This window comes from Spea bombifrons, chromosome 1, assembly GCF_027358695.1.
Source record: "Spea bombifrons isolate aSpeBom1 chromosome 1, aSpeBom1.2.pri, whole genome shotgun sequence".
Lineage (NCBI taxonomy): Eukaryota > Metazoa > Chordata > Amphibia > Anura > Pelobatidae > Spea > Spea bombifrons.
This window is the reverse complement of record NC_071087.1, coordinates 81,161,264-81,182,004: the sequence shown is the minus strand read 5'-3', so window position 1 is coordinate 81,182,004 and position 20,741 is coordinate 81,161,264. Positions and strand designations below refer to the sequence as shown.

General features: G+C 40.1%; 1 protein-coding gene across 1 annotated transcript in view; it reads right to left on the bottom strand.

Annotated features, from left to right (window-relative positions):
• The window catches only part of CELF5 (CUGBP Elav-like family member 5), a 43,003-nt gene that overhangs the window by 10,708 nt on the left and 11,554 nt on the right, over positions 1-20,741 (bottom strand). The window contains exon 3 of the mRNA XM_053465406.1: positions 2,926-2,974. Within this exon, the coding sequence (XP_053321381.1) occupies positions 2,926-2,974 (49 nt within the window). The remainder of the gene's footprint in view (positions 1-2,925; positions 2,975-20,741) is intronic.

The window sequence follows — 20,741 nt, the reverse complement described above, 5'->3', positions numbered from 1 at the left end:
GCCCAAGAGGAAGGTTAGTGTTCCCCCGTTCCAATAACATAATATCTAGCATTCTCTGCATTGGTATGAAGTCCTCTCTTACAAATGGTTGCAGCAACATTGTTAGGGTCACTGGAAGGCACATGGGAGTGAAAACAGGGTTATACTAAATGGGAAAAAATTGATGCTTATTAACTTACTTGATTTCTACCAAATAAGTAAAAGTCCAGGAATACTTTGAAGGCCCTCTGGGAGTTAGGTTTTCAAATGGCTTTTGCAGGTTACCTGTACACATTGAGTGCGGCCACAATAGCTGCAGACTATTGATATGCCAACTGACAAATATTGGATAGTGGATGCTAATGGCTACAAAGATCAAAGAAGTAAAAAAAAACCACAATTTCCAGGCTTTCAAAGTATGAATGTGGCTGCATTCTTTTGTGGACCAGCAATATATATACGGATCATTTTTCAGCCCCATGATGGTAGCCTGCCTTCTATTGCTTGAACATTTCATATAATCCCTAAATAATTTCCAGTTTGAATAGTAACAGGAGTGGAACCTCTTTACACAAGACAATACGCATGTTTTATCTTGAGGAAAGAATAGCTGAAGGTCCCTGTTCCAGATATATAGCTGTGTCATAGTCAGACCCACAAAGGAATTTCCAGGATATCGCAGCTCGCACATACATAACAGACAATGATCCTTGTATGTTAACTGACAGTATGTAAATACCCAAATCATGTGAACAATCCACATAAGGTAATTATCATTATGAGACAATACACACACATACATTTGGTACATATGCAGAGATACAAATAACTATATACTGTAAGGTAATTATGACTTAAAGACAGATATGTAGATATTAAAGCACATGTAAATATGTAAATATATGGTAACCCTGCTGTGACTCACATATACAAAATGTGCAAAGACAGATAGATAGACATATTTTTTTAGACAATACTACATATAAACACATAGGGGGTCATGTATAAATACCAGTTGAGGTACAAATAAAAGTGGATCATTTACCAGGGAGATTTGATTTAATATTATGGTAACTGTTTAAATGTTACTGCTTTGCACCAGAATCGTTCTTCGTATACAAGACCCCTTGACTGACATCATACCATACAAACATTATGTTTAGAAATGAATACATGAAAACATTTAATGATGCTGGTATTTGGGAGCTTCAGAAACATTACTTACAAGTATATATATATATATATATATATATATATATATATATATATATATATATATTGATTGATATAATATATTGTGTCTCATAAGGGTATTATATTTGCAATGAACTTAATGCACAGTAATGACTTATGTGACAGACATGATAGATGTGTGACATGTACAAGAAATGCATTGCAGCACCTTAATGCCTGTGCAAGCGTGCATTCACATACATAATATGTAATAGCATGTACAGCATTGTAAAGGTGTGTTCTTTAGCATGCATGTCTGCTTAACACAGAGAATGAGACATATTTATAGGAGTACACTGTCAGGTACAATTTATAATATTGCACTGACACTGGGTACACAGCTGATGCTACCCCCTCCATCCAGCTCCACCAGAGACTGCACAGAGAATACTCCCCCCTCACTCCTCCCATCTTGCATGCTCTGCTGCACAGTCTTCCCTATCACAATCTCTACCCTCCCCGCTACACACACTCAACAACAGCATCTCTCTTCACCCTCTGATTGGCAATTTCACATGCTGTCCAGTAACCATGAAAATTATGTCTAAGGCTGGACGCTGCATTGAGTTTCCATGGCAATGGGATGTGCCGGCACGTGCTGTGCTAGGGCTAAGGGAGACACATTGCTAGGGTTTAGGGAGTGCTCAGCTGCTGCTGATGGTGCCATCAAAATCAGGTCAGGGAGGATGGGCTAAAAAGGGCATGTCAGGTCACATCAATGTATGCTGATGCAGAGTATCAATCCACAAGCTGCACAATGATTCTAAGTATCAATCCACTGAAACAGTTACCATCGACATACTGCTTTTTGAAATTGCCAGGCAAATATAACCCCCTTCCGTTCAACAGCTGATGATAAGAGTTGTAAACAAGACAGCTGTCTTTCAAAGGTTGGCTACTACTAAAATTCTTCACAATTCTTTCACTGATCTGAATAAAGGCACTGTATATCAGCTAGATATTAGCATATCACCACACAGATAATGACCCAAGCATACATACAGAGATAACTTGCTGTGATGTATAATGATGATGTGTACACACATATTACACATTTCTCTATGGGGGTGACACCAAGTATGCATACACTAACAGTGAACATGCTTCTCTGTTTAATGTTGCCAGTACAACGTATACACACAGCTGCTATGTATAATGAATAATGTAACATTAGTCGTGAACATGTTGCTTCTTATGATGACACACACAAGTTTATCCACTGAAGAGGGAGTTGGTAGCAGAGTTACCTGAAGAGTTGGCATTTCATCTCACTTATTGCACGCTACATTATTAAGGGCTAACCACAGGAAGCCTTCCTTCCAAGAACATCTTGGATGGCCCTGTACAAAGAATATTTTAATCAGATTTCTTGAAGTTGATCTCATTGACGAAAAAATGCATTATGTGGGGCCAGTAGTTTTGCCTGGCATGGCCCTTTAAAATGCATAGTGAAATCAGTGAGAAAAAAACTCTCCTGCCAACTCCAGCTTTAATAAATAAAATCCAGTGATTACGGAATCCCGTGTAATGTTCTGAACGGCTATATGGTTGCAATGACCATATAGTGCTGATTATGATGGAGGGTATCCAAAGACAGATGAAGAACATGCCACCTTGTGTAATGACTACTTATGTGAGAGGAGATTGGGATGAGTGGAGTTAATGCTGCAGGGTGAATACCCACAGGTAATGGCAGTGGTACATTATACATACCCCCTCGGCTTTCGCTGTCTGCTGGCTTCACCTGGATGGGACGTGCCATCTGGAACCAGAGAACAGGGGGAAGGAATAAATAATTCTGGCCCTGTATTGAGCCCTAATATAGAAACACCTTTGGGCACACCTTGCCAGATACCGTGCGTAGAATACATATTTTCTTACATATAACACTTTTTTTCAATCAAAATTAACTGTATCTTACCAGATACAGGTGGGGAACAGTCTATTTTGTTCCCAACATTTTCATTTTTAAATTTTAAATTTAAAAATTTTAATTTTTGGTGCATCTTTTCATCAGTACCATGACAGCATTGTGGAATGTAGTGTGTGTAGGGATGCATGTCCTGTATTTTGTGTGCTTTTTGAGTTCCAGAGGCTGGATAAAGATGACAGAATTATGTCCAATATGGGGAACACTGCAGACCTCTTCTAGGTGTAGAGAATGTTATCACAACCAAAAGAAAAGAGCGATTGAAACTGTCCATTCATTTTTTGTAATGAATATTAAATACACTACAACAAGAACTACTAAGATGGAGTTTCTCAAACTAGTCTTTAAAAGCGAAGCAAGCCATAGCTGAGCTAGGATCCATCTTGATTAATGACTGTCTGCTGGAGGGGGAGGTTGCTGTTGTAGTACACATATTGAAATTAGGGTTGCCATGTCCACCATTTTATCCTGGACACACACATTGAATATGTTGCTGGCCAGCATATGTAACATGTGGAATGTATAACTGAGTAACTGATTTCGTTCTATGAGTTTATACAAGCAACATGTGGCATGTATATGTGTCCTGGGAAAAACTGATAGACATGGCAACTCTAATCTGAATGCTGGCCATAAAGGTCATATGGTTTAGTATAAGTATCCTTAAATATCTTAAAAAAAACCCAACAAACATTTCTGTATTGTGCCTGGCAGAAGACAGTCGATAAGCATGTCGATTAGTAGTACCACTTCACTACCCTGAGACTTTACCATCATCCCATTATTTTTACAAAGTGCCTTTGAATGTGCAGTGCAATAGTTCAGCACCTGCATGGGGTAACGTTCTGTTAAAACAAGTGTACTTACAACTTACTGTGTGATTGTGTTTCCTACATGATCAACAATGTGAATATTATGTGTACAAATAAGTATGACGAGTCTTATAGTCGGGTGTATTGCCCATGAGTGTGCAGCCTTCTCTTATGTATAAAACCCTTTCTTCCATGCACCGCAAATACAATGCGTAGTTTATCTTCCGATTGCCATGTACAACTACATAAATAGCTGTTAATATGTCACAATGTCATGTAAAAACTAAGTAAAAGCTTGCCCCCAGTCACACCTCTGACCACACCCAGGGACATCTTACACAGTGTCATGACTAATCGAACGCATTCGATTAATTGATCATCAGCAAGTGTAACCACCTCAAAGTGTAAGCAGTTTGCTGGTCTGGAGCATTCATGTGTGTGTTAAAAAATGCCAAGGAGGAGAGACACAAGCAATGATCTTACAGAAACAATTGTTTCTACCCACCAATCTGGGAAGGGTTATAAGGCTATTTCCAAACAATTTGAAGTCCATCATTCTACATTGAGAAGGATTATTTAAAAATGGAAAACATTCAAGACAGTTGCCAATCTTCCTATGAGTGGACGTCCCAGCAAATTCACCCCAGAGTCAGACCGTGCAATGCTCAGAGAAAGTGTAAACAGGAAAAGTACATCTGATTTTCACAATGGCTGTTATCAGAACCATGTTGTTATAACCATTAGCAAGTCACCAACGCAGAAACTCTGTGATGGGCCAACAAAGGATTAATCTTTGAAAACCCTAAGGGCCAGTTTATATACAAAGGATACGAAGATCCCAGGTATGAGTATTAATTTATATTAAATGTTACAGATCTTCATTTTATCTACGTGTGTGTACTGTCTATGGAACTAAACACATAAGAATGATAATGTAAGATAATATAAGAAGCAGACAAATTCTTAACATATATATTTTTTTCTGTAATAAAAATCACTTTAGGCGCAATTTTGCTAATTAGGCATAATAGGCAAAGAATATGCTGTGCTATCAGCCATTAGTGATCCTAAACCAGTGGCAAGGTGAAAAAACAGAGCAGAACACTAACCTTTACAGTTACAGCTGGATATACACAATATAACGTTGCTATTTAAAACAAATCCTTCTAGCACTGACGTAGGTACACACAAGCCAATAATTTAAAACGTATTACTGTGCACCTATCTCGTTATGTGCTGTATCACGTCTATAACTGCCACACTGCAATTCACTACAGTTTTGTTCTTGAAGGGAAATATGTATAAACTGCTTGTCCATTTATTTATTTGCATACCCAGATTGCTTCATTAGAATTTGGGATGCCTTAAAGAAGTATTATAGAGGTAGTTATAAAGCCCTTTACATTTCCACGAGATGTCCAATATGTATAAGTTCTATACATGAATGCATCGGGTTGTTGGATGCATGCGTTCCTGTTGAGTTGAATACCTTTTTGATACATATTTAATTTCAATGGATAACAATAAGTGTTATTTCAGTATTTTTTTATGTTAGTACCTGTGTAGCACACACCAGTTGGATACAATACAATATATGGACTAATACCAATGCATCACGCAGGACATTAAGAATTTCAAAGCAGCCCTATGCATTTTCCTTTCCATTTTAAAGCTATATTACGTGACTACTGTTCTGGATTATGGCCTAGCTCACCATTACTTACTACATTTATTGAAAACCATAATGGATCTTTGCTGATTCTGTTTTATTATATATGATGAATACAATAGTCTTATGTGCAACTATTATCACTACAACGGTAAGGTAAACCCATCTAGCATCCATGTCCTCAAAATGGAGCAAAGCACAGGTTTGAACATAATTAATACATTATAATGTCATTACATGGGCCTATTTAGTATATAGAGTTGAAAAGTGTAGGATTTGGGAATTTGACCAGTCTTCTTTAAGCATAATTATACAGTTTGATATTTGAGTAAGTATAGCATACATACATAGTCTCTGTGATCATACACAAGTAGTCTGCAAGTCAAACAAAGTTTTTTTCTCATGGGTACTAAAAAAAATAGTTTTGTTACTTTGTGTTCTTTCCCTGAAATCTGTATGTCCCATTTGTGCCAGTGTTTTTTCAACTGTCACATTCGTCTTTCTCTGTCTGTTTGTGGTGTCTCTCTATGCATCTGCCGCGGGCTTTGCATCTGTCTCTGTGTTTCTGTGTCACTGGCTCTGTATCACTGCGGGCTTGCTCTTATGCCATTACTGCTTTTTTGAGTCTCTGTGCTCATGCTTTGATGTTACCTCTGCCCCTGTTTATTTTTCCAGTTCAAACCTCCTTCTATCTACCTATTCCTCTCTGTCTTTGTGCCCAAATGTGGATGTTTCAGCTACCCATATAATTATGTATGTGACCCTGCTTGATTTCAGCATCCTTCGTATATCTCTCTGCCCCACTTCAAGAACTTGCTGGAGCCCAGCTGTTCTCTCTCAGGAGAACACACGATGCCTTCAATGCTCAGCTCTGTCCCACTGCTTAGGTTGGGAGATTGGGAGATTGACTAACAGATAGAACTGTAGGGTTTGAGATGAGCAAATGAAAGGGACTAGGGGTTAGGGAAAAACATGCAAGGGGCAACAGTGAGAACCTGAAATGTGTGCCCAGAGCTAAGCTTTACATGTTATAAATATGACATCTTCTTGTAAACAGTGATATATATATGCAGTAATATTTTAGACAGACAGATAATATGAAACACTAGTGCACAGTACATTATATGTTATTATATATTATTATTATATATTATTGAGTAAACCTTGTATAAAATTAAACAATGATTTACCAAAGAGAAACATATTTCTGTGGTTATTTGTGATATATATATACTGTATGGATAGTTAGAATGCACACAGAGTACATACATGCAAGACAATATATCTAAATTATTTAATGCACTATAAATCTGTAAGCTACCAAAATGTGTCTTATAATACAGTGAAACACATACATGCTCAGACAGACATACAACCCCCAACCCACCCCACACCTCTCCCCTCCCCCTCAGACCTGTCACTCCAGCTATAACAGCACCTCTCTGAAAAGGATGGGGTTGCCATGGAAACGGCTATTCACCGCACGGAACCTGACATTTGCGGTCGTCGTGGCAACCAGTGCTTAGAGGCACACGCCACTTGTAACTCGCTTATTCAATATGTGTGTGCTTTTTATGTTTATTTGTGTCTGTGTGTAATGTATAGAAAGATCTAAGGGACATGTTAATTGGAGCCTCTGTTCCTAGCAGAACACATTCTAAAAGAAAGATTAGTGAAGACAAACTAGGGAATCCCTTATATAATGAGAGCGCAGAAGGACCGCTGTTAACTAGGTGCTCAGCTGCACATCTAGAAACATGTTCTGCTAAATGCCACTTCATTTATGTAGGGTTACTGTCCCTGATTAACCTACTGTAATGTTACCAACAAGCCTGCATTTCAATGCCAGGCCTTTACAACTCATGTTCAATCTGATAATAATAATGTAGAATTTTCCTTTCCCTAAAAGAAGACAGCTCACTTGTGGTATCTCAGTTTTAATCACCGAAGCCAATTTCATATTTTGCAATTAAGTACACTTTTTTTATAAAGAGGAAACCAGGAACCAGTAAACCAGTTCAACAACAAGAAGGCTCAGCCATCTTTAGCTGTTGCCAACCTTAATCGAAGAGAAATACACTATCTTTCTCTGGTCATCGTCCTAAATTCTAGTCAATCCTATTTATTGGAAAATGAGAATAAATAATCTCCATTGTGGTATTGGAGGGTTGTGTGACACACTAGAAGGCATGTGCATTTGAGCCCTAAAATGATTTTTCCACACGCTAATTATTAGTTGGACTCACCGGAAGTAGATGGCCTACAGCAGCAGAAGACTACACCGGGTGCCTCCTGTCAACTAAGAACAGGAAACTGAGGCTACAATTCGCAGAGGCACACCAAAATTTCCCAATTGGTGGGAAAGGACTTCACCGAAAACGTCACCATTTTGGTGGAAGTTTGCACCAGGTTATGTCCGTGAAGATGCGGATGTAGATAGAAGGTAAAACAAAGAAGATGAAAGAGAGAAGATAAAAGATGAAGATGTGGAAGTGGAAGCAGAAACGGTCAGTAGAGAAGGTCGGGAAACATTTACAGAGCATGAGAGAAAGTAAACGAGAATGAGAGTGTGAGAGAGTATGAGTGAAAGGGCCTGCAAATTTTGGACAACAGTTAAGAGCTTTTTGTTTTCTTTTCTTTTCCAGCTGGTTTGTGGGGGTCCTGTCCTCATTTCAGGCTTGGCAAGTCGTACAAATCCAAATGCACAAGTCTAGTCTCTACCAGTAAAGGGAATTCATATGGTCTTGTATTAACAACTGGAGTTAACCTAATTTAGTTTTATTTATTAGAAGGGATATTTATTGGAACTCTGGTCTCTGTGGATTTCACTGATTTAAAAAAAAAACTGTCACACACGGGGGCACTCCTATTGTTAGTAAGACAGTAAGGAACGTAATTTGGATGTGTGAAGTACTGGAAGTCATTATGATGACTTTCACAGATAACTAAAAACATTGCAACAGATCAGTCCAAATAACTTAATACGACATAAAATAAAAGAAGCACTAAATAATTACTACTAAGTCATGAAAGAAAAAGTGAGCGCACTTCTCTCACTCATAAGGAATAAAGATATATTGTTTATTTTAAAGTGAATAAACAGATTAGCCATCATAGCATGCAGGTCTGATATTCTGTGTACATGAGCAGTCTAGTCTTTAGGAAGGGTTTCAAACCTGTAAAATGAACTGCAAGAGGATAGTGCCTAACTCTTAACAACATACATTGGACACTCATGGTGTCCAGATGGACAGGCATCCTCCTTGACATTAAGTGCACGCCCAGGCACCATGAGCGCTACTCTGCATAGCAGGCGCCCATGGGGGGAGGGGTACTCAAGCACAGGTCTGGAGTGATATACCTCGCACTCCCACGACAAGATGGAAGACAGATGATGAAAGATAGAAGACGTAGGAGGAGAAAGTGGGGTAGGAGATGAGGAGAAAGTGGGGCAGGAGATGAGGAGAAAGGGGGGCAGAAGATGTGAAGAAAGAGTGGGCAAGACATGAAGAGACAGGGGTGCTTTAAGGGCAAGTGTGACACAGATTGTGTGTATGGGCAGACCTGTGTATTTGTATGTGAATGGGCAGTTGTGTGTAAGGGCAGGGTATGTGTATATGAGCAGGCATTTGTAAGGGCAGTTTATTTGGCTAGTGCATATGTGTATGTGCAGGGGTGTGTAAGTACAGTGTATGTGTATATGTGTGTGTGAGGGCAGGTGTTTGTAAGGGCAGTGTATATGGGTAGTGCATATGTGTGTGTATAGGCAGGCCATGTAAGGGCCATGTATGTATATGTGTATATATGGGCCGTGTATACTGTATGTGTGTGTTTTTGCAGGGGCTTGTAAGGACAGTGTATTTGTATATGTGTGTGTGTATGGGCAGATGTTTGTAAGGGTAGTGTATGTGCGTGTGTATGGGCACCCAAAGTGCAACATCATATCCTTGCATGCCGGACTCAAAGCAGCTAGCCCTCCTCTGTTCTCCCCTACATGTACACACATATGCATACTTATGTTTCTGTTGATTAATCCTCATCTCATATCATGTTTTTTGGGGGGAGGGTGTAGGGGCTCCACTGCATTGCTTTGCCCTGGGCCTACATAGCTGTTAAGATGGCCCTGGTTGATCTACCAAAGAAATATCATCTTACATGTATATTATGTGGATGAGAATATTGTAGCAGTAGTATAAAGTATGTAGAGTCAGAACAGAGGATGCCATCAATAGAAACACATGACAGCCTGCTGTTGCTTGAAGGCAGTAGGAGCATTTAAGGCCTTCCTGAAAAAATGACCCTTACAAAATGAATCGAGTAGGAAGACAAATGAAGGAACAGGAAGGAGGGTGGAGATTCACTGAAGGTGGGTGAGAGATGCTAGCAAAGAACTCAGGATGGTCTTAGATGAGAATGATTTGAAGGATCACTGCATAAACAAAGAAGAATAATAAAAATGCATAGAGTGCAGGGGCATTGAGCAAACACAAATAAAATTCAAACATGCTATTGGAGAGCAAGTAAAATTAAAACAAATGTTCCATCTAGTCTGTCATTTTATTTTCCTCTGCTTTTATTGGATTTTTAGAATTACTGATATGGACTTGATTGTAGCCTTTTTTGTACTTTTGCATTTACCTAGATCCTTGTAGTTACATAGCAATATAACAATCACAAATACCACACTTACTTTATCTCCGTATGTAAACCAGCCACATTTCTAGGGACCAACAAACCATATGTATCCTGTTGTATTATGGTAGCGACCCTAAACCTGAATACACCTCAATGACTCGATAGCTATCTTTCGTCTGTTGAGTTTATTTTCAGTGCTTGAGTGAGAGAGCATTAGTTGTATTTACATCTGCACACTTACCTTTGTGAACTAACCTAGCTTAAATAAATATGGTGCACCACTTCCAATAAATGAGGGCTTTTATTTTATATACCCTAAGTAAAGGACACACGGCACATATATTTGTTTTAAATAAATTATATGTCGTATCTGTACAGCTTATTTCATTTAGCTTGCACTCCTCACTTTGACAAAGAGATGAATATGGCATTAAGATGACAAGACCTTGTATTATGTGCAATAAGGCAGCACATGCGTATATGAAATGGCTGACACTGATTTCCCTGGGCTTTGCAAGGCAAAGACTACATGATTATGTGGTGACCCTGTGGACAAGTTAGAGTGGAACAGCAGTTGTGTACATAGTATGGTCATAACGGAAAAAGTAGATGAAAAAAGCAGATAAGATCTGAAAAAAAGCAAGATACTAAAGTTGTAGGATTTATCTGAAATTATTAAGATGATCTCAGGGAAAAGTACTGTGTAGAGAGGGGGAGCTAATAGCAGAAAAGTTGAAACAGAAGAAGAAATAACTTGAAGAGCTAAGAGGTGAGGAAATAACTGGACCCAACAGCAGAAGAATATGTCATAAAAAAAGGCATTAAAAAAACACGAAGAAGAGAACGAGAGCAGGATGAAGTAAAAAATCATACTGGAAACAAGAGGGCCAAGTATATATAAATAGGAATGTTCTCTTTCCTATTTATTCACAGTTCTCTCATATGTGTTTACATGGTGGCTTGGGGAGCTTGGGAAGATATATGATTTCAGGCTGGGAGGTAATAAAGATAAGTAAATATAAAAATAAAATATATTTTTAATAAATAGATATTTACTGTTGTCAGAGTCAGTTGGTTCAAATATAGCATTTGGATCATTTAAGAGTTTTTTATTTCAATATGTCCTTGACATGTAATGGGCAGGGAAGTATCTACTTAGTAGAATGGTAATCTATAAGTAAAGATAACACTTAAGCTATTTATACTGTAGTCTCATAAGAATGTCTTTCCCTACTTACCTCATACATTCAAATTTTGCAATAGTCTTATAATAAAAGGCAAGTGGTAGAAGGCAGTACGCATTTTTATAAAATAATAATGATTAGTACCGTAACTGACTTCAAAGTAGACTTGTACACGGCAAGCAAAGGCCATTGGGATGAAATTTTTGTTTTGTTTTTGCTGCATTCGTCTTTGGACAATTAACTTTGTTTCCTGGCCATTCGGCGCAGATAAAGTTCTAGGGCATTTTTTATTAGGAAATTATATTCGGGGCATTCCCAAAGTGGAAGACCCATTACTCTTACTGGACCCACTTTTTCACCTACAGCAGCATTATCTCAAGGTTAAGTAGGAGATCCGCACTTGGTGTTGCCCTGCAGGACCACCAGGAAAAGCAACACTGCACCAATGTATACACACATCCAACAGCATGCTATGGAACTCAATTTCTCCAGCAATTGGACCAGTTTTATTAATTGATTCCTCAGAGTATGGAAGGTGATATGGCAGTAGCCGCAGCAGAACTAGCAGGGCACTGGGAGTGGGTAGACACTGGCACATATCCACCCCCACTGTACAGGACACTGAATTTCTCCCCAAATTAGAAAAATATTTAAAGAATTGATCCATCAGAATAAGAAAGGAGATTGGGCTGTAGCAGCAGAGCAGGGTACAGGAGAGGCACTGGCAGACAGACTGAATCCCCTCATATTATAAAAAATAAGAACTGATCCACCATAGTAAGGAATGGCATTGAGGTGCAGGGGCAGGGCAAAGGGGCAGACCAGGCACTGGCAGACAGACACATGCAAATTACAATAATTGATCACCCAGAGTAAGGACAGTGGATGAGAAGCAGTAGTAGGGCACTAGTCCTGAAAAGGCAGGCACTGGCAGATGCACAAGCAGCCCCTTGGAGCATTATATTATAGAAATGTAAAAAGTTTCCCCCATAGTAAGGATGGTCAAAGAGGAGCAGCAGCAGCAGTAATAGTAGGGCACTCTGCAGCAGACACAGGCAGCCCCTTGGAACAAGACTGAATTTCCCCAATATTAAACAAATTTCAATAATTGACCGTCCATAGTAACGATGGTGAAAGAGGAGCAGCAGTAGCAGTAGGGTAGTGGGCCTGGACAGGCAGGCACTGGAAGATGAAAGGCACATGTAACCCCTCGGAGCTTAACTGAATTGCAACAATATTATAGAAATTAAAAAGTTATCCATCGAAGTAAGGAATGATACAGAGCAGCAGCACTACAACCTTACTCACTTTGTATATTGTGTGCTGGGCAACCTGATTTGGGAAGATTGACTGCTCAACCAGGTGTGGGGAAAGCAGTGTTTTCTGGGGGTTGAGTGTGTTGCCTGTCACAGGGAAAACCCTCTCTCTGTTGACACTGGTGGGCATGAAAGCATCTGCTGGGTCACTAAAGACAGGCCTGGCAAGACCACAGCTTTCTGGTCCCAATAACGTAGAAGGTCAGTACTATGAGGTAGTGGCAGTGCTCAAGATAGGCTTTCACCATTTTAGAGGCACTAGTCTGACTTTGGGGAACTTGGGTGGTACTAGTACCCACCAAAGCATCAAAGGCCACTGTCCAAATCGCCAATGCTCTTGTAGATCTAGTACAGCTGCTCTGCATTGGTGCAAGGGATTGGGAATTGGACATGTGGCTGGCACTCCTGCATCTCTCTTTTGCTTAGCATGCCCCTTTTGTGCTGCATCTCATGGACATGTTTGCCCCTCCAAGTTTTCAAATAATTTTTAAGAGCCAGCTTGCCCTTAACCCTTGGGTCACAGAGGGTGGTCAGCATGCGCCGCTATCAGCCTATTGATCAGTTTTTCATACTCCACAAATAATCTGTCACCCTGAAAGACCTAATTTTGTTCCAGCAAGTCATGCATGTGTTGCTTAAAGTAGGTAAGGGGATGACCTGGCCCAAAATGGCAGTGCTCTGGCTTAAGTCTTCAGTCACATCCCCAAATGGCATCAGGGCAGCCACCATCTGCCCACTAATGCCCATTCCCCTCTGCCCAATGGGCTGGACACCCCAATGTTCTGCTCAGAGGACATGGAGTAAAAAGCCCGCTGCTCTTGGATAAGCTACATCATGTCCAGGGTGGAGTTCCAGCGTGTGACTACCCCCAGATCTAGACAGTGGTGGGGTAGACATGCCTTTTTTGCTCTTCCCTTAGCTGTTGCCTTGCATTCTTACGGCACTTTTCAATCAATTTCAAAAGCCAACGCTGCCTCTCAGTTGGAATAGCTACCCTTACCACCAGGTATAATTTATCTCCTTCCCAATGCAAACCTATAAAGTCCACATCTCTAACTGCTTACACCATGTGTGCTGCCCTATCAGTCTCCACCATTCCCATTTCTACTGCTGTGTCTGCCTGTGGTCCAATCCACTGCACCAGCATCTGATGTGTGTTGCTCATCCATAATCTCAGCATTGAGTTGGATGGATTTATAACGCTGCTGCCCTTCTGCCCCAGTTCATCCCCTCCTTTACAACGGCTACAATGGTATTGTCATCCAAATATTTAGGCAGCTACCAGTGTGCTGTCAGTGAAAGAAAGGCATGCTGTGCACTAGTAGCGCTCCAAATGTCAGAGGTAAAGTGGATGGTTTGACCAGCTACCTTGGACAGCTCGTCCTTCAACAATTATACACAAGACTGCTAAAGGGAGGGCACTATAGTCTTGCTGGAAGTGGTACGACAGGGGAGGTGGTAGTGGGGAGCAAGGGCCTTGCAGCTGCCTGAAGGGGCCCCACTCAATAATGGAGAAGGCAGTACCTCCAACAGCGATAAGATGACCAAGTAGTCATGTCAACCTATTTGACTGCTGCTTTGATATGCCCTTGAGTGGAAATCCCCAAAGTATTCTAGGGTAGGCTGGTGCAGTGGATGTGCCTGCCCCACCTGTCTCTGGGAACCATTCACACTCCTTGAGAAGGCTGAGGCCTCACCAAGCCCTTTGCTCTGGCATCTGCTGCTGAATGCCATCAGTTCCCCCAGAAGCAAGGCTGCACTGTGTGTATGTAGGTGTTAATTCATCCCAAAATTAGCGAGATGTCTTTTCACCTTTCCTCTGCTCACTACCTTAGGACACAACTTGCACCTTGCAGTGCACCCATCTCCCACAGTCTCAAAATACTCCCACACTTTACTATGATGTTGCCCACCAGATGGGGTAGCAGTTATATACACACAGTTAGTGTTTTTTGTTGTTTTTCCCCCACAAAATTGTATTAGGGATCATTGTGATAGTGGTGGTAGTTCTGCCAGTGCATGTTGGGGAAGTTGTGGGATAGAAATGTTGCTGCTGCTTCTGCGGAGGGGAAGGAGCAACACATTTAACAGACAAATTATTACTGGAAGATATATCGCTTGACTCCTCCAAGTCTGACTCATAATCTAAATCCAGGTAATTGTCATCGAAGATGACCATATCCTTTTCCACCTGGGCAGAAGGCGGAGTAAGGTCCACTCCTGCTGCAACAGTAGACCTTTCTTCTCCTTCCTCACTATCTTCTGGAACAAAAATAGATCTGCTGTTATCATCAACCAATCTGGGGAGCAACTCTTTCCAGTGCTTACAGTATCGGTAGCACCAGAGGTGATAGTGGTAGCAGCAAGTTCAGTTGTGGTTACACTGGTAGCGGTGGTTTTATTCCGTGCTTCACCATAAAATAGATTTCATGCTATTTTGGCCCTGGATCCCACCAAGTCACCACAACATGACCCCTCACAAGGTGGACAAGATTTTAGCACTAGTAGTAGATTAAGGATATTCGGCACTGCTGCGGGTGCTGCATGCAACTCATGGTAGTTCAACTTTTGACTCAGAGGAAGAAGGCTTTTTCCTACTTGGGACTGGTATACCAGAGGTCACTACTGACTACTACTTTTTCAGACATGGCTGCTGCCGGCTCTGCCTAACCCACAAAAGCTAGAAGCACTCCTTCTCACAAACATTTAATGTTTTTCACACAGTCAAATGCCAGATTTTGTCACTAATATGAATGAATTGAAAGATAATCACAAAAATGTTGTGTTGTCTGGTATTATAAATGGACAACTACTCAGGAACAAGTTTTACATTTTAAACAACTGAAAGACAGTCACACTGTCCCCAAGCCCAGTAGAATGCATGGTTTTGTCATCAATATGTATTTATCAATAAAGGATAATATATGATAATATGATAGAAAGATGATAAATAAACTTTTAGTTGTCCACAAAATAGAGGTTTGGCTAGTAGTGTAAATGGCCAACTGTCTTAAGCTACTCAGGAACAGGTTTTCCATTTTAAACAACTAAAAGCACGCAAGTACAGCAGAATGTGTAGTTTTGCAACTAATATGTATTTATCAATGAAGAATAATATATGATAATAACATAGAATGATAATTTAAAACAAATATTTGTCTACAAGATAGAAAAACAAAATAAAAATATTTTGTGTTGTCCACAATAGAGATTTGGCTAGTAGCATAAATGGGAAACTGTCATAATCAATAAAACTCTACAACTCAAACACAAGCAGTGTCTAATGCCTAGTTTTGTCACAAATATTTTATGCTGAAAGAAACTACAAGTATACCTATAAGTGGTATATATATTATATACAAACATTACAGTAGTACACTACAGCTTCTCCAATCCACCCCACAACAGTACATTTAGTACTTTATTAACTTGCAGTATTGTATGATAACCGTATAAAGCAGTGGTTCTCAACCCGTGTATCCTCAGGACCCACATTTGTCTTTGGTCAGCAGGAAGAGGGGAGGAGCAATCAGATAAAAACTTTATTCAGCTCCCACTAGGAGCAGACAGCGACCGCAAATCAATCAAGCAACTTGCTTTGCGGTCAGGGAGCAATACTAAAGTACATGACGGCCCTGATTTTTGCGGCCGCGGTCCTGACAGCCTGCTGCTCGCGCATTGCCGCTAGAATGTGTAAGGCAGCCCCAGGAAAGTGAAATTTTCCCGGTATGCCTCCAGTCTGGCCCTGACCCTCAGTGACCCACTGAAGACAGGGTCGCTACCCACTTTTGGGTCGCGACCCATGAGTTGAGAACCACTGGTATGAAGCCATAATCATCAATGAGACCAAAAGTATGTGGACACTCCTCCTATTTATCGAGTTTAGGTCTTTCAGCCACACCCATTGCTAACAGGTGTATAAAATCAAGCATAGACATGCCATCTCCATAGACAGACATTGACATTAGAATAAGTTGTACTGAAGAGCCCATTGACGTGAAACATAGCACTGTCATAGAATGCCACTTTGGCCACAAGTCAGTTGATGAAATTTCTCAGTCCATTGTAAGGTCTATCATTGGGAAATGGAAGCGTCTAGGAGTAACAACAGCTCATCCACTAAGATGTAGACTGCACACACTCACAAAGTGGGACTGTCGAGTGCAGAAGTGCATAACGCTGAAAAAGATCACTGTGCACAATGCCAAGGGTTAGCTGGAGTGGACCCTGAGTGTGGTTGATGCCAGCAGAATGTTACCTATCGGAATGCATAATGCCTAGTGTAAATGAAGGCATAATGGTCTGGGCTGTTTTTCATGGATTTGGCTAGGCTTCTTAGTTCAAGTGAAGGGAAATGTTAATGTTACAGAATACAAAGACATTTTAGACAATTGTATGCTTTCAACTTAGTGGCACCAGTTGGAGGAAGGCCCTTTCCTGTTTCAACATGACTGCCCCTGAGCACAAAGCAAGTTTTGATGAGTTTGGTACAGAGGAACTCAAGTGGCTTGCACAGAGCCCTGACCTTTTCCCCAATGAACATCTTTTTGGATGAGTTGGAATGACGATTGAGAGCCAGGCATTCTTGTCCAACTTCAGTGTCTGAATTCATGGGCTGAATTCATGGGCTGAATGGTCTGACCTCACAAATTGGCCGAATGGACACAAATTTCATCAGATACACTCCAAAATCTTGTGGAAAGCCTACCCAGAAGAGTGGAGGCTGTTATTGCTGCAAAGGGGGTACTTCATATAATGCCCATGGTATTGGAATGGGACATTCAAACAATATAGGTTAATTGACCAGGTGTCCACATACTTTTAGTCATATAGTATACACTTGAGCTTTCTAAGGAGGCAGAAAAACATGATCAGACAGCTCGATGTATCACTACTTCATATTCTGTGTTTTATGATAGACAAAAAAAAAAACAAAGGGATCGATCCAGCACTTGAAAAAAAACTTCCAGCTTTATTTATTTTACTAAATGATTAAAAAGCATAAGATTAAAAAGCATATGATAGACAAACCTAATCCTAATTCCTGTCTTTTCAGTATAGATATGGCCTCCCAGCAGTTTATTTTATATAATTGTATTTTATCTCATTGTAGATTGATTTTCTCTCCATTTGTTCCTATATATCCAATTCCTCTCCTTATTTAATGCACCTATATACCCATATCCATCTCTATCTATTTAAACAACCCTGGCGATTCAACATACAGAAAGGAAAATAAACATACAGATGGAAAATAAATATAAACCAATTGGCACAGTAATAGGCCAGCGAAGACAACATAAAATCACAAATAAAGAGATTTAGGAAGTCTGGACTTAATCACATATTCCAGTGAGACTAGAAGAGTACGCAATGCACAAGTACACTCTGGAGTACACACAGCAATATGGACAACATTAAAAGTGTGGCATAATGTTATTGCCATGATAATACATGATGCAACACCAAAATGCTACCTTGAAAAGTGCATTGGTCTAATTCTACATTGTATCCTGCACAATACAGAATGTTGGCAACTATCATTTTTATATCACAGCTCATATAACTAATATGTGAAGTTACGTAACTATCGCAACCTCTAGGACAAATGGTCCACAGGATTCAGCTAATGCTCGCGTAACCATTCTTTCGTTATGACATTAAGCAAAAAAAAAATTTCTACTGTATTTCTTGCTATCAGGAATGGTAAAGGAGGAAATAAATCATGAAGCAGTCCCTATGACTCAAACCCATTCCCTCCTCTTCTTCTACCACCTTCTTCTCACTTTACTCATGTAAATATTACTCTTTTTACAGTCTTGCTTGCTGCCACTACTTCTTTTTTAAGGGACATCAGGATACACGGTTGGAAATGTAGTGAGTATGTGGAAGCGTGTTGGACTAGGTTTCCTGCCCCTTTCATTCTAATTACTGTTAGCTACTTACTAATTTAAAGGTCGCCCCAGACCACATGGTAAAACTCTATGAGCCATAATCACTTAATGGTTGCCATAGCAACCTTTAGATGTGCTTCAAAGGAATGGCTCCCATATTCTCTAGGAATATCATGGCTATTGAATATAAATACTAAGAAAGTTTGCTAACTCTTTTTAAGATGCACTAGTCATTACAGGTATTATTGGTGGCCTGCCTGTCTGCCACCTGTAACTAGTAGTCATAACAAGACATGGAATTGCTCCAGATGTAATAGATGCAATCTACCGGTGCCATAAGAAACATAAAAGTCCCTGTGAAGGCTCTTATGTTGATCTTGGCTCATAGTTCTCTGGCCAGCTAGTAAAAACAGCACTTGTCCCATAAAAATATGTATAATGAAGGCAAGTTTTTTAACAAAATGAATTACAGATTTCACAGTAAGTGGCAGTAAAGTGGTTAAGGTAACCTCTCAGGTGTGTTTGTTTCCACTAACAAATTACCACTTATTTATTTAGGCAATGAATGATGGTACGTGGTGCTTTTTTCTATCTAGGTTGTTTTATCTACTTCTCTGATGAGTTCAATCTGTTTTATCATTAGAGACATACCTATGTACCAATGTACATTGTCCATGTGTGCACTGCCTGCCTTCCCCAGTTTCTATTGCGCTACGGTCTGCTCATCTTCTTTGAGTTCCTTCCCATACATACCAACTGTCTCATTTTAAGCAGGACATGGTAAGCAGGTCTGGGTTAGGGAGAGAAACTAAAACTCACACCCATCATAACATGACAACACCCACTCACTCTAACACCATACACTTACACATACTCCTCTCTCCTTTGCCACTAACCCTAGGCTCACCCTTGACACTCTAACACCATATGCTGACATGCACACTCATACTAACACCATACACTAACATACACATATCCTATCCTGTAAACACATTCATGCTATCATCATACAGAAACATGCGTACAGACATACTAATACCATATGCTCACACACACATTCTTCCAACACCATACACTAACATGCACTCACAATAACAGCAGACACTCACAAGTACATTCACATACACACACTCGCACTCTCCCATCATCAGTGTAGCTTGCCAGCTTTTCCTCCCACCTTTTACCTCTCTGTCGTGGTGCTTCTGTCCTACTATAACCTGGTCACTTAATACCCATTCCGGGACTCTGCTGGATGCATCGGTGATTGGCGGCTGGGTGCTGTGCACCTGCGGCACTAACCTTAGTGCACCCATGCCTGTCTCTAACTGTGTCCCCCACCTCTGACCACATTCTTCAATGACAATGTGCCTCTTTGAATCATGACAAGCCCATGTGCCACAGCTTAATGCATACTAATACAACATAATCCATTTACGTCTTATATTTCCTACAAAGGCTCTAAGGTTGTTTAAATAAACTTAGAACTACCAGCACAGAAAATATTTAGTAAGAATTCACAGGCCCATACTGCATACAGGTATGCTGCAACATGCAAGGCTTGTCCATTCTTAATCCTTTTTTTTCTATGCTTATATTTTCTTGTAACCAACTATTATTTCTGCTGTTGTTTTTATGACTTAATTCACTGATCCAGCTTGTGGTTCAAATTGATTCTAACACTTTCCTTACGATTTAATTTATTGCTCAACATAAAATTTAAGCTTTGCTGGGCCCTGTTTTTGATGCCCCATTCGAGGGCAAGATAAGTGTGCCTCGTATTCTAAAAAATAAGCTATACCTCCAATATGCAAGAATAGTAACTGTTAGCCAAAATGATTGGAATATACAGTGGAGGTCTGTGGACTGGCTCTGTTGTCATTTTGTAAATAATCCATGAATAATTATTTATGTTCTTCAATTGCAAAGAAAATAAATCCCATAATCGTACATCTATTGGCTGATGCAACAAACTGAAGATATGGCTGGTCAGAAAAGCATAATGGCTACTCTGAAATCATTTATGTTGTGGTGCCACCATAATTAGCGTTTGTGAGTGTGACACAACCAAATTTATGCCTGTATGTACACA